Genomic DNA, 15,748 nt, shown 5'->3' on the forward strand with positions numbered 1-15,748 from the left:
ACACCCATTAGAATGGCCGTTATCAAAAAGACGAGATAGCAATTGCTGGCACGGATGTGAAATTACGCTAAGTGAAATAAGTCAGAACAGAGAAACGCAAAACAAATACTGTATCGTTTCACTTATATGTGTAATCTAAAAAAATGCAGGAAGTGGGGGGGGGGATTAGAGGAGATACAACCTTCCAGTTACAAGATATACAAGTACTAGGGATGTAATGGACAGCATGATGACTACAACTAACCCTGCCATGTGAGATATAGCAAAGGTGTTGAGAGAAGAAATCCTAAGAGTTCCCATCACAAGAATTCTTCTCCTTTATTCTTTTCTTCTTTCTGTTCATTTTATGGTATCTATATGAGAAGACAGATGTTAGCTGAACCTACTGTGGTGATCACATCAGAATATACAAAAGTCAAGCCATCATGCCACGTGCCTTTCAATAAAAATAAAGAGAGAGTAAAGTCTTAGCAACATCTTCACCCCCAGATGACTGGTGAAATTGCAAAAGAAAGCCAGAACTAACCACAGAGATAGATACAGCAGATCCATTCTTTTTTATAAAATGTATCTAAAATTTGGAATTCACATACCAGAAAGTTAAATATGTCTGTCCATAATATCCTAGTTGAAGACAGAATTGTGCCTACAGTGTTGATATTTTGTAAGTTTCCAGGAAGGCATCCATTTCTTCCAGGTTGTTTAATTTATTGGCATATAGTTGCTGATAATAGTTTCTAATGATTGTTTCCATTTCCTTGGTGTTGGTCGCGATCTCTCCCCTTTCATTCATAATTTTAATTTGGGTCCTTTCTCTATTCTTTTGAGTAAGTCTGGCCAGTAGCTTATCGATCTTATTTATTCTTTCAAAGAACCAGCTTCCAGTTCTGTTGATCTGCTCTACTGTGCTCCTGGTTTCTAATTCATTGATCTCTGCTCTAATCTTTTTTTAATAATAATATTTTTTTATTATATTATGTTAGTCACCATACAGTATATCCCTGGTTTTTGATGTAAAGTTCGATGATTCATTAGTCGCATATAACACCCAGTGCTCCATGCAATACGTGCCCTGATCTTAATCAATTGTGTTCTCGTGTGTGGGTGAAGCCTGTTCTTCTGTTCCATATCCAGCTTCTTAAGGTGAGAATATAAGGACTGTATTTTGGATTTTTCTATTCCTTTGAGTGAGGCTTGGATGGCTATGTATTTTCCCCTTAGGACCGCCTTTGCAGTGTCCCATAGGTTTTGGAAACAGGAAGAAATTGATTATCTAAACAGACCAATTAATCACGAAGAGATTGAATTAGTGATCAAAAACCTCCCAAAAAACAAGAGTCCAGGGCCTGATGGATTCCCTGGGGAATTCTACCAAACATTCAAAGAAGAAATAACACCTATTCTCCTGAAGCTATTTCAAAAAATAGAAACAGAAGGAAACTACCAAATTCATTCTATGAGGCCAGTATTACCTTGATCCCAAAACCAGGCAAAGACCCCATCAAAAAGGAGAATTACAGACCAACATCCCTGATGAATATGGATGCTAAAATTCTCAACAAGATCCTAGCTAATAGGATCCAACAGTACATTAAAAGGATTATCCATCACAACCAAGTGGGATTCATCCCTGGGATGCAAGGGTGCTTCAACATTTGCAAATTGATTGGTGTGATAGATCACATCAACAAGAAAAGAGTCAAGAATCATATGATCCTCTCAACTGATGCAGAAAAAGCATTTGACAAAATACAGCATCCTTTCCTGATTAAAACCCTTCAGAGTGTAAGGATAGAGTGTACATTCCTCAATTTCATAAAAACCATCTATGAAAAGCCTACAGTGAATATCATTCTCAATGGGAAAAGCTGAGAGCCTTTCCCTTAAGATCAGGAACATGACAAGAATGCCCACTCTTGCCATTATTGTTCAACAGAGTACTAGAAGTCCTAGCAACAGCAATCAGACAACAAAAAAGAATAAACGGTATTCAAATTGGCAAAGAAGAAGTCAAACTCTCTCTCTTCGCAGATGACGTGATACTTTACATGGAAAACTCAAAAGACTCCACCCCCAAATTACTAGAACTCATATAACAATTTGGTAATGTGGCAAGATATAAAATCAATGCTCAGAAATCAGTTGCATTTCTATACACGAACAATGAGACTGAAGAAAGAGAAATTAGGAAATCGATTCCATTTACAATAGCACCCAAATCATACGATATCTCGGAATAAACTTAACCAGAGAGGTGAAGGATCTATACTCTATAAACTACAGAACACTGATGAAAGACATTGAAGAAGACACAAAAAGATGGAAAAACATTCCATGCTCATGGATCAGAAGAATAAACATAGTTAAAATGTCTATGCTACCCAGAGCAATCTACACTTTCAACGCCATTCCGATCAAAATACTAATGACATTTTTCAAAGAACTGGAACAAACAGCCCTTAAATTTGTGTGGAACCAGAAAAGGCCCCGAATCGCCATGGAATTGTTGAAAAGGATAAACAAAGCTGGGGACATCACAATGCCGGATTTTGAGCTGTACTATAAAGCTGTGATCACAAAGACAGCATGGTACTGGCACAAAAACAGACACATAGACCAATGGAACAGAATAGAGAACCCAGAAATGGACCCTTGGCTCTTTGGGCAACTAATCTTTGACAAAGCAGGAAAAAACATCCAGTGGAAAAAAGACAGTCTCTTCAATAAATGGTGCTATATGCAAAAGAATGAAACTTGACCACTCTCTCACACCATACACAAAGATGAACCCCAAATGGATGAAAGACCTCGATGTGAGACAGGAATCCATCAAAATTATGGAGGAGAACATACACTGTAACCTCTTCGACATCGGCCACAGCAACTTCTTTCATGACACGTCTCCAAAGGCAAGAGAAACAAAAGAAAAAAATGAACTTTTGGGACTTCATCAAGATAAAAAGTTTCTGCACAGCAAAGGAAACAGGCATCAAAACAAAGAGGCAACCCATAGAATGGGAGAAGATATTTGCAAATGAAACTACAGATAAAAGGCTGGTATCCAAGATCTATAAAGAACTTCTCAAACTCAATACATGAGAAACAAATAATCAAATAAAAAAATGGGTACAAGATATGAACAGACACTTTTCCAATGGAGACATAGAAATGGCTAACAGACACATGAAAAAATGTTCAAAATCATTAGCCATCAGGGCAATTCAAATCAAAACCACATTGAAATACCACCTTACGCCAGTTAGAATGGCAAAAATTGATAAGGCAAGAAACAACAAATGTTGGAGAGGATGTGGAGAAAGGGGACCCCTCTTACACTGTTGGTGGGAATGCAAGTTGGTACAGCCACTATGGAAAACAGTGTGGAGGTCCCTCAAAAAGTTAAAAATAGAGCTACCCTATGACCCAGCAATTGCCCTACTGGGTATTTACCCCAAAGATACAAACGTAGTGAAGAGAAGGGCCATATGTACCCCAATGTTCAAAGCAGCATTGTCCACAATAGCTAAACTCTGGAAGGAGCCAAGATGCCCTTCAACAGACAAATGGATAAAGAAGATGTGGTGCATATATACAATGGAATATTAGCCATCAGAAAGAGCGATTACCCAACATTTGCAGTAACATGGATGGGTTTGGAGGAGATTATGCTAAGTGAAATAAGTAAAGCAGAGAAAGACAATCATCATATGGTTTCACTCATTTGTAGCAGGGAGATCAGTATGAGAAGGAAGGGAAGAATGAAGGGGGCGTAAACAGAAGGGGGAATGAACCACGAGAGACTATGGACTCTTGGAAACAAACTGAGGGTTTCAGAGGGAAGGGAGTGGGGGATTGGGATAGGCCAGTGATGGGTATTAAGGAGGGCATGTATTGCATGGAGCACTGGGCGTTATATGCAAACAATGAATCATGGAACAGTACATCAAAAACTAACGATGAATGGTGAATAACATAACGTAATAAAATTTTTTTTAAAAAAAAGAATTGTGCCTACAAGTATAGCAAATAAGGTAATTCAAAAGTGACAATCAGAAAACCTTACCATCCTGATATTATAAAACAAAGCAAACAAAAAAATGTATATTTTGCAGGAGACTTGAAATGTATTTTTAATTGCTATTATATATAGTTTTTTAAAAATCTACCAATAAATAGAAAAGATACAAAAAATTATGTTATCACTCTTAAATTTCAAAAATGATTTAGCTTAATGTTCTGGATAGGTCACAATTATGAAATTGTCAAAAATATCTGATGTGTTTTCCCCACAGATCCAGCCATGTCCTGATGGGTCTGAAAGGCCAAGTGGAGGATCTGGTGACTGTGATAAGCTTCATATATGCTTATCTCCTACAGACAAATACTTTTAAAATGTTTTCCAATACAGCTTTATGTTTAGCCTACATACAATGATATACTTGTTTTATTGTGTATACCTGATTCCATGTCCTCAAAACAACTGTTTAAATCTACAACTCTTACAAAATTTAATGTTTTACATTATATACTTTGTATCATCATATTGTTCTTAATCAATTGTTCTTAAATATTCAGGTATACCTATACTATACTAGGTTCTCCTGAATATTTATAGGAAAAGTTATAATAATACATACTGTTACTATGCAATGTCATATACAATTATAGTAGCATAGGAACTAAAAGGAAAATGGCTGTGTAAAAGCAGATAAACCAATAAAATTATATTCAATAAATACCATGAAAATGGTGGTATAGTGTCAGAAAGTCAAAAGTAAGCACTGTCAGCATGGGTCTAGGGAGGCCGTACTATTTAACCAGAAGAATGCAATTGTGCATATGTAGAATCCTGAGCAAAACTGGTGTGAAAAATCCTGATAATTAAAAATTCTCCCACAACACACACATACCTATTTTCAATTATGTAATTTGGCTATAGGAAGGTACAGAGTTGCTTTCATGTGAATCCCACCCACTTATATCAGTATCCTTATAACCCATGTCACTACCTGTTAGTCTTAATTTCTACCAAAACATTCCTCAAGCATCCCTGCTCTTCTGCCCATCTACATAGATGGAATAATAATACCTCCCACTTTGAGCACTTGCAGAGTGTCAGGCATTATACAAGGTGTGCTGTGCACACTATCTCACACCTGTGCAAGGAAGGAGGCATTAATAACTCCCTTTTACATAAAGAAAAGAGAAACAAGCAAAAACAACTCTATGATCAAATAGTAAAGGGCAGAGCCAGGATGTGAACGGAGATCTCTGAAACTGCCAAGTCACAACATCTTTTCCCCGAAGGTGAGGTCCAAAACAGCCTGCTTATCACTGACTATGAACAAGCATATATTGCCTGTAAAGCAACAGACCCACTGCCAAACCCACAGGCTGGACACGGTTCCAGCACCCACAACCCATGCAACAAAATGACCATGTCCATCTGTGTTTACACAATATTTTATTTTAGAATTAAACTATACATTTCTAACCCTTTCCACTATTACTTTTCTCCTTTCTGAAAGTGATAAATAGTATCTACCTATGTAAGACTGAGAAGGTGTAACGGAAAAGAAAGTAACTTTAAACACTGTTAATGCATCCTTTAACAGCTGAAACCTCCTTCCACTGAGAGCTATAGCGGGGGCAAGACAAAGGGGAGACCTCTGATCAGGCATCATCTATAAATCTTGGGGTGTATGTAAGTGTAATTTCAAATGACACATGCCACATAGGGAGAAATATATTATGCTATAGAGAAAAAAATATATTTAGATAGCCACACCCATACATATTTCAAAAGCGACTCCATGGATTTGCTCTAATTTTTATCCAATATCTCTAAAGGGAATTTTAGAAATTATTCCAGTATTTGCGCAATTACCCAAGTGTGATTTTTTTCTCAGAGCACTAGTTGGTTGTTTGATTCTTTTTGTGTGCTTTATAGTCTCCTGTTCTGCTCTGTTTTCTCCTAAGCTCTGGTCACTTCATTTAAGAAAAGCAAAAGGGAGTAATGTCACTGTGGCTCTGCCCCTCCTGGACCAATCTGTTCTGTCTAAGCCAGCTTCCCTCCTCCGCCCTGAAAACGGTTAAGCTTGCTCTTTAGGCAAGACATTGGGAAGCTCTAAGCAGTACTAGGCAAAAATGGAATGAATTGGTCAAGCGCATGTGAATTAAAATGCACAAATCCAGTTCTGGCACAGAAATAGACTCAAATCATATACTTAAAGATGAGTGGGACAGTACAGTCATGTTAAAAGAAAATGAATGTAAAAATATTTTTAAAGTTCTCAACAATGATCAGTTATTATTATAATTATTAGAGATTTCATAATATTATGGAAGATTTTGTCTGGCTTCTTTTCCCCCATGTATTATTTGTAAAAGAAAGTCAGAATGGCTACCCAAGTAATCATAAATAATTCTGGAGGTCTTTAAAATTTTCAGTTTCTACTCATGTGGGAAAATCTGTCACTGGATGTTCATTTTGGATGGTAAACAACTATTTTATATTATATTATAGTTTTTATTTTGCTTTTAATGCTCAAGAGACACATAACACCTGAATAAAAGAGGTCTGATATCACTTCTTACTTCTCTGTAAACTTCTTTCTACAGGAAAAAAAGAGAAACCTTAAGCATCAGTTTAAACACAATGGCAGTTAATTTTAACATCTATCATTAGGCCAAATGGCTAGAGGATACCTGTGCAGAAAAATTTCAACAACAATATTAAAGAAATGTTTTGTTTTTAAATACACAAGCTACTGCAAAGGCCTGGCTTTGAAGGTTGCCTGGCCCAGATATAAAATTAGATGGCTAAAATGTAAAAATCGATTCTAATGGCAAACAGATCATTGCACTCTCCATGACCAGGATATTAGGGAAACCTGAATATTTGATTTAGTAGCACCTTGGGAGTAGGCAGACCTGAAAACCCTCCAATAACCTTGAAAATATCCACTTCTTGTTGAGAATTAAATGCCCAAATCAGGCGACACCTACCCAGTCCCTTTTTGTCCCTACAAGTACAATGATTAGAAGGCATCTAGTCGCTAGAAAGTGGGTTGTCTTTCCTAAGCAGCAACCATCAAGTGAGGGGGTCCTCAGGGGATCAGCCCCCTGGGTCTTCCCCGGAGCTCTTGCTCTTGCAGTCAGGGGACGTGGTCCGAGATCCTCGTGCTTCATCTTCCCTTAGGTCGGCTTTCCACACGGGTGGGGGAAGCAACAGGCTCCAGACCGAGCTGGGGGGCTCCACCGCACTCCCCCCCGGCCCCCCCCCCCCCCCACAGGTTAGCCTTCCTTCTGTTAGCCCAGAAGATACGTGGGAATCCAGAAGCTAAGCTGGAAAGGGAAGGCGGCTGAGGATCACCTGGGCCGACTGCAGCTTTTCCTGGAGCTACCGAGCAGGACCAGGGGCGGGCGGGGGCTAGCATCTGAGTCCCTGGAAGCAGCTCTCCTTCCGGGAAGGTCCGGTGCAGCGAGCTAGCCACGGCGCGGGGCCCACGGGGCGCCGAGGAACAAGTCAGAGGGCGGGGGTCAGGGGGCCGGGCGGGGCCTGGGACCCGGTCTGCGGGCAGGGCTCCCCGCTCAGCCTTGCACCTCTGGGAGCCTCCGCGCCTCTCTGGAGCAGCGCGCTGGCGCCTCGGGCCCTGGGGCGCGGGAGATGGGAGTGCGGCGCGTCCCTGCCCCTCTGGAGGGCAGAGCTCAGAGCAGTCCCACTGATGGACTTTGCGGTGTAGACCACCAGTGATTAGACGGAACGACATAGCCCGGGCCCTTGCAGCCGTTGAGTATCCAGGGCTGCCAGGCTGAGTTCTGCAAGGGCCAAAGCTCAGGGCGAGGTGGGTGGCCAACAGGGGGTAGTCCTTGCTGTCACAGCACTAAGCTCAGACTGGACCAAGCTGGCAGCAGGTAACCACCTGCCGAACTCTTCCAACAGTCGCGGCGAGCTCCTACCCTGAGAGTTGGCGGAAAGGGGGGAAAGGCTCGGGTAGGGGAAGAAGTGGGAATGGTGAGGTGGGGAGAGGAGATACCTTGGAGAGAGGAAGAGAGTGCCTTCTGACCCTCCTGCCACTCCCCAGGCCTCCTGCCCCGTCTGCACGGACAACCACAAATCGGCCCTCAGACTGAAAGCCCCTTGTTAACTCAGGCATTGGCTTCCACTCGGCAAACAGTAAATGTGCCAGGCAAGGTGCCAGGCGCTTCAGATACTCAGACGATTCCCCAGACCATATGCATGTAAGGCACCAGAACTATGCCTGTGCTATTTTCTCCACATCGCTCTCCCAAAGCCTTTTCCGTTTTGAAACTTAGGCAAACTGGCAGAGAGAGACGTCCACGTAAACTTCGTGGACGCTGCGCTCCTCACCTCCATGCGTGGTTGTTAGGGATGAAGATCCTTGCAAAATGGTCCCAGCTCAAAACTCAAATGGCAAAGAAAGATCAGCACGAGCACCCCGGCCCCTTGGGCTGCCCAAGGACCTTATATCTTCTCCAGGGACTATTTTCACTCTGAAATCCTTCTCTGGTTTTCCGCGGAGGTTTCTGACACCTTAATATTCGACTACAAAAATCCTCCCAAGTAGCTGAGATTAGACCATCAGGAAACACTCTAGAGCCCCCCTGTCGATTACTTGCACAAATAAAACACTTAGCACAGGTGTGATCTTGAGTCCTCAACCCCTAGCAAACTGCAGAAAGGTGGATTTTTCTATGAAGGCCATGCTTTCTTTGTAAATGCAGCTGCTGCTTGGTAAAAGGTGCTCTGTTTTCCAACTCTGGTGGGGGAAGTGATAACCAAGGTGCTGTCAGTCATTCCTAGAAGGGGGATTCAGTGTAACAGGCACCTTCTATTAGAGGAGAAACTCAGAAACTCTCACTCCAGGCAGGATGCCAGTGTTTAGACCTGACACCCAGTTGCTTTCAGTGTCCCGCCGGCCCTGCAGAAATAGTGAGATCTTTTACTGGGAGTCGAAGAGGCTCCCTTCTGGACTTCCCTTAACCCTCACCGGTTCCAGGGAGTCCCAGTCCGGCTCTCTAAACCTTTAAAGATCTGTAAGGGCGGACGCCTGGAAGGCGGAACTGGGTCTTGGTTCTCTAAGGCCCCAGCATGGAGAGTTTTTGTTGTAGGGGCTTTTGTGGAATAAAAGAAAGTAAGCAACGTGAGGGCACTGTTTCCCTGTACCTTCTAACTTCTTTTTAGAAGGGTCAGAGCCCTGCACTTCTTCCCTCACAGTTGCTGGGACACGGGGTGGGAGCGAAATGGCTTTGGTACCGTCTGGATACACCAGGTGCTGCGCGTCTGCGGACAGCGGGGCGGAGGGGATTCTGGTTCGATGCTGCACTGTACCTGGGAAGGCCTTCTACAACCGCCTTCCGGGCAGATTTACATCCTTCGTGCACAAGTCAATACTCCACAAAAAAAATTCCACGTGTAACTAAAGTCAACACAAGAGTCTTGAGCACATGCTAATCCGGGCCCTCAGGACCCTGCCCTGGACGGTCCTGAGAGACCCAGGTCGTGCGCCCCAGCGCGGGAAGTGAGACCAGCGTCTGACTCCGCTGGTACAGAAACAGTGGCGCGGGCTTCCCCAACAGAGTCGTCAAGCACTAGAGCCCTTAACTTAGGTTTGCTCGGAAGCCTGGCCCCCTCCCCAGGCGCCCCCTTTAGCCTTGGCGAGCGGACCACACTCACCTACTGCCAGGCAGGTGGGGAGCAGCAGCCTGAAGATGAGCCCACACACCACTTCCGAGGCCATCGCGTCGGTCTGGCGAGTCCAAGCAGAGGGGCGAATTTCGAGGGTCTCTAAGACTGGGGCGCCAGGTCCATGTCCATCTAGGGCCTCGGGCGGCGGGCGGCTCGCAGCCGACCCGGCATCGCCTCAGAGAGGGCCGCCGCGAGGTCCACCTCGAGGGCTCACTCCCCGAGCTGTGGGCCGCCCCTCACCGGGCTCTCGGTCGCCCCTTGCAGGTCTCTCAGCCGCCCTTGGCCGGTGTCTCCGAAGCGCCTCGCCGGGCGCTCGGCCGCCCCTAACCAGGCTCTAGGTAGCCCCCTCGCCAAGCGCCCGACCCCCCCACGGCCGGCCCATGAAGTGTGGAATCCCCAATTCTGTGGCGGCGGCCTCTTCAGCGGGTCGCCGGGGCCAGAGCCATGGACGGGGGCACTTCGGGAGGGTCCCAGGGGGCGGCGCGGCGAGGAAAGGGGGCAGAAAGGGCGTGTTGTCCTTTAGCCTGGTTCCTGGGGAGTCGCTCAGGGGCAGGAGGGGAGTTTTCTTCGCGGAACCCCCACTGGAGCCAACTTGCCTCTGCTGCCGGGCGCCGGCCCCCTGCCCACGCAGGCTGCAGCGAGCCGCACTCCGCCGGGTCTCTCGGAGCTGCCCGAGGTCCCGAGCCGCCCCGCTGCGGATCCTCGAGCGGCCGCGCAGCTCAGCCTCTGCGCCCCCCAGCTTCGCGCCGGAGAGACCCGGGTGGGAGCTGCCAGAGGCGCAGAACCATCCCCGACTGCACGGGGCTCGAGCTATCGGTCCGGGGGTGGCGCTGCGAGTCCCTCCCTCACTAGGAGGAATCGTGCGAGCGTGGGCAGAAATCGAGACGAAAGCACACAGCCAGTGGGGCCGGCTCCAATTCCCTCCTCCACGGCCTAAATTTAAAAAAAAAATAAAATGAAAACCAAACGCCCTCCGGATGCCAGCGCGCCCCCCGTCCGCCGCGGTGCAGCCTCGCCCTGTCGGCGAAGCCCCGGCTCCCGGGCGGGCGCGCACTTCTCCACCTTCAATGAAACTTTCGAAGCCTCACCCAGGGACGGGCGTGCCCCCGGACCAATGGGACCGCGACTCGGGAGCCGGCGCGCGAGAGCCCGCCCCCCGCGCGGCAGCTCTCCAGGCGGGCGCCGAGCAGCGACGCGGCGAGCGCGCCCCCACCCGTGGCGCCAGCGCGCGCAGGGAGAAGCGCGGCCCCTCCCGCGGGTGGACTTTTAAGCGTTCTCTCGGCCCTGCTCGGCGCCTTTTCACCGCTGCTGGCTCCAGCAGACCCTCACCGCTGCTCAGTTCGGTCGTTCTGCAGAAACAGAAGCCACACATCCTGGCATCCTGTCCACAGGGAGTGCCCTGAGCTTACCCAAACCCAGAGAATCCTTGGGTGCTCCAGGAAAACTGCACAGGTGTGGCACATGAGTAGTCAGGGGCTTGAACAACTTTGTGGGACTGTCACTTGTGCCAAGTTCACGCGTACCCACTTGCATTGATTAAGAAGAATAGAACCCGGAATTAATCCAGACCAATGACCCCCCTCCATCCATATCTAACCTTGTGAGAAGTTTTTTTTGTTTTGTTTTGTTTTTTGGTTTGTTTTTTTTTTTTTTAGATTTTATTCATTTATTTGACAGAGGCAGAGACAGCCAGCGAGAGAGGGAACACAAGCAGGGGGAGTGAGAGAGGAAGAAGCAGGCTCATAGTGGAGGAACCTGCTGTGGGGCTCGATTCCAGAACGCCGGGATCACGCCCTGACTGAAGGCAGACGCCTAACTACTGCACCACCCAGGCGCCCTAACCTTGTGAGAAGTTTTAACGTTGAATGAGCTTTGAGGAATTCCCCGTCTTACGAAGAACGGGTATGGGCGTTCAGATAGGTACGCACTTAGTACACTATTTTGGAGAACTCTTCTTTTCGCCTCGGATTTGTTTCTTGCTTGTTAAAACTCCTGGGGAAAAGAGTATACCGTTTCCCTTTTCTCCTAATAACCTCTCTTTTCCTTGTTCTCTGGGTGAGATCTAGAGAAATCCGGGACCAGGAGGGGGATGCCAGTATGTTTGGGTCCCTTATTTCCCCCATTATCCAAGAATTGGGGCGATCTGTTCCTGCTGTGGCGTTGTTGGAATCCTCACAACCAGAAGGCAGATGATGATTTTCTGATCTGTAGGGAGGACCATTCAGAATTGGTCTTTCCACCAAGAGGACAGAGAGGAAGAATTTAACTTCATTCAGCACTAGCGTTCTAGGCTGGAATTGGTTGGAGGTAATGGAAAATCTGCTGATGAAAATTATGCAAACCTTGGTCCTCTGTGTTAACCAGGTCTCCCTTTTTTGAGATACAGTAAACTTGTGTTTTAAGTTCAGATGCCTTCCCAAATTCTTTGAGAATGACAAACTGAACCATTACTTTTTTATGAAGACCTGGAGGTAGCAAAATCTTGTGAAGATACCCCAAAACTTAGACCATTTGTGTGCTCTGGAGCCCTGAAGAAGGCTGGATATTTAAACCCCAAATGTAGTCATGAGCCTAAAAGTAAAGGTGAAGGAGACAGTAGGAAATTAAGTTCTCAGCAAATCATTGACTACTACCGAGAACTGTTTTGTGTCTTGCAGAATCTGCACCCTTTCTGACCTGTCTAGCATTTGGATGTTCATAAACGGTGTTCTCCCTTTCCCCCCTCCCCTTTCTCTCTCTCTCCCTGGTACAACTTATTCTTGGGACCTAAGTCTTAAAACCCTTCTGAATTTTAAATAGTATTGTGTAACTACATGAATGCTCAGTTTTCTCTGAATATTTCTTCACATCCTTTCTAGCCTTTCCATATACCAGCCATGTAGATGCCTTCAAAATAACTAACGTGGATGTTTAAGTTAGAAGACACAAGAAACCCAGCAGATAGGTGATCTTACCAAATGTATTTCTTAACTTTCTCTGCCACATTGTGTGCCAATATGGCTGTTCAGTTTTTAAAGATTCTAAGACCTGGATCCCTCTTCTTAGTCTTACCAGCACATACACCTAAGGAGTTTTAATTATCTAGACTACACATATAAAGGGTTCTCCATCTTGGCTGCATATGGTAGTCACCTGGGGAGCTTCCTGTGGAATCTCAATGCTCAGTCTCCACACCCAGAGATTCTGATTTAATCCCCCCCACCCTCCCCTCCCTGCCTGTATTTTTGTGAAAGCTCTCCAGTGATTCTCAGGTGTACAGTCTGAGAATCACTGTCCTCATTTACATATCAAAACTCAGGAGATGTGCTATTGGTTTTCAATATGGGCATCACCAAACCAAATTCACCTTTCGGGGGCTACATTTTCACAATGGGGTGACACAGTAGCCAGTGGCATTGTCTTTACAAGGGCTATTTTATCCAAAAATTTACCTAAGAAGCAGTAGGTATCTAATATCTAGACAGCCTTGTTTTTAAAGACTCCAGCTCACAAGAATATTGATCCCATTGGTCAGGAGTCTGGCGTGGCTAGAGACCGTAATCCTCAATCTGAGCATGAAACCTGGCAGGAGGTAGAAAATACTTTGGGGGAGAAAATTAACTACATAGAAAACTCATAAACACATTATTTTGATAATTGATGAATGCCTAAAGCTTTCGACCCCAAGTTTAGTACAGGTGATGAAGTAAGCACCAGTCACCTCATGCCTCTCTGCATCTACATGGACAACCAATGACTTCTTTGGATCATTACTAAGAGTTTAGTGCCTTGGAGTCCTCCTCTAAGTTGATGAAAGTCATAAAACCTACATAATATGCAGTGGTATATACAGATAGAGACAATTTATAGAGTGCTAAGCAAAGTGTCTGGTGCATAGTAAGCATTCAATGAATATTAACTGCCATTATTACCATTATTATTACTACTGTCATTGCTATTTCTGGAAAAAAAGGACTGGTCCTGTATTTCTGAGACGATCGTGCTGAAGCACAGTGACCTGTTCCTAGACTCAGAAAGATGCACTGGCTCTTAGTAATATGTTTAAAAGCCATGGCACAGTTGAGTAGTAGACAATTTCCTAAGTGTTTGAGTTTTAGCCATAAAGAATATGGCACTTTGTCCCTTGCATGGGTTTCATCTCACCTGTTTAGATTTGATCTTTTCTGAACTTGGTTTAACGCTACACTGATTGACAAAATCATTCAGAAACACCATCTTTGTCCCTAGTGCTAATTTTCTCTAGCACGCTCAATATGCAAACATTGTCCCGTACCATGTTTTGCCCTATGTCATTTATTATCCCCTCAAATGTTTTGTAAGCTTCTTTTGGAAGATCTCAGGGGTGGATATTGTCTCAGACAGTCACTCTGCAAACCAGTATTTCCCAGAAGAACATGAAGTTGTCAGCCTGGCATTTTCTTCTCCCAGTGAAATCTGCCAAAATTCCTCGGTGCCATCTAGCCTATAGAGGATGGGGTGTCTGGCTCCTGCCCGCTGGAGGATGTCTTCTAGCATTGGTAACATACGTTCTCCTTATATATGTGCTCACACAACATTTTTAGATGTATCCGTTTCTATGTTTTTGTTTACAAGTCACAATATTTGTTTAGAAGTTATCTTAGTTAGGAGCCATAGTTTTGGGCTCCTATACTTGAAAAAACCTGAAGCAGAATGGAAGTTTTTTTTCTTTTTGCAAATATATTCTGTGGTTGCAACTTTTTAAGCTGTCAATTTAATGTTTACAGCAGAAGTATTTTCAAGGTCTCTGAATTCCAAAAACCTAGACCACATCTAATAATTTGTAGGAGACATCACAGTGCTACACCTCGGTTATAGAGGTTATCCCCTCAACGGTCTTTCCCGGGTCACCTACGGGGAAAATGCACAAAACCTCTGATGTAGCCAGCAAACTGCTGATTTTGTGTCTGTTATTCAGGAACCTTGAAAAATCAGCTGACATGTATATGTGTTTTATTTTTCCAGTCAGATTTTAGGCTTTCAGGGCACAGACAATATTTCATCCATAAATCAAGGTATATAAAGCAGGCTATACAGCCAAACATTGTTTCTAAATGAATTACATTCATTTATTGTATTTATTTATTTACTATTGCATTTGTTTGTTCATTTATTATTTGCAATTTATTTGCTCCCATGACATACACATGTACAAACACACAAAATATCTATTACCGAGTAACAAAGATCTCATATGAAAATAATGGAGCATGTAAATTTTTATTTGTTTTTTGTAAGGTTGACACATAAAGGAAGAGATTGTGAATGTGTGGGGGGTGCGCTTCCAAAGCTGATGACTTGCCTTGGGCCCTCAGATCCCCAGATGGCTGACACTAGCACATGGAAACCACCATTCATTATTCACAGCCAACACCATGAGCAGATTTTTATCTCAGGGGTTGTCTGGCCGCTTTCTATGTATTTGCTCCTGAAGCTTTTGAAGAGGTTGCTGGTTTTAACACTATTTGATCTAAAATGGCTTATCAAACTCTGGGGAGAATTTTAAAAGGGGAACTGGAATTGGGGGAACAATTTAACAGTGAATTACAGTCATTCAAAGCAAGTTAATAAACAAAACAAAAATCATGAGATTTTCTCTTTACCTATACCTTCCCTGTCTATATCCTAGCAGATATTTAGTTAATAAATACACATTTCAGAATGATGTCGATTCCAATTGTATGTGTTGGAACTCCATCAAGATCTCTTCAATGGTCTTAGAAATGGTAATATTCTTAGCAACCTAAATAATTTTAGGTGTTTTATAGAAGTCTTTATTGAGGTTTCAGATATGGGTATGCATTGACTGTAAACAAGTTTTGCAATTGGCTCTATCTAGTTATTAGCATTAGCCCTTAAGGAGGACTCACAGAGCCCATTCAATGACTATTAAATCCTATAGGTTGAAGCTTCATTCACTTATTCTCCTGCAGTGCCACCTTTTGGCTAAAAGTATATTGAAAAAAATACAAGTACTAGAGTTTGAAAGCAAGCAATTAGGCACCATCAACAAAGGTC

General features: G+C 44.2%; 1 protein-coding gene across 9 annotated transcripts in view; it reads right to left on the reverse strand.

Annotated features, from left to right (window-relative positions):
- PIEZO2 (piezo type mechanosensitive ion channel component 2) overlaps positions 1-10,796 on the reverse strand; it is a 443,262-nt gene extending 432,466 nt beyond the window's left edge. For 6 of the 9 annotated variants that reach the window (XM_044382833.3, XM_044382832.3, XM_044382831.3 and 3 more), the window contains exon 1: positions 9,701-10,795. In XM_044382833.3, the coding sequence (XP_044238768.2) occupies positions 9,701-9,764 (64 nt within the window). In that variant the 5' untranslated portion in view covers positions 9,765-10,795. Of the gene's footprint in view, positions 1-9,700 lie in introns of all 9 variants that reach the window. The other 3 variants (XM_044382834.3, XM_057313247.1, XM_057313250.1) reach the window with 1 other exon arrangement.
- Between the last annotated feature and the right edge of the window lie 4,952 nt (positions 10,797-15,748).

The sequence above is a fragment of the Ursus arctos genome, unplaced genomic scaffold, assembly GCF_023065955.2.
Source record: "Ursus arctos isolate Adak ecotype North America unplaced genomic scaffold, UrsArc2.0 scaffold_17, whole genome shotgun sequence".
Taxonomy (NCBI): Eukaryota; Metazoa; Chordata; class Mammalia; order Carnivora; family Ursidae; genus Ursus; species Ursus arctos.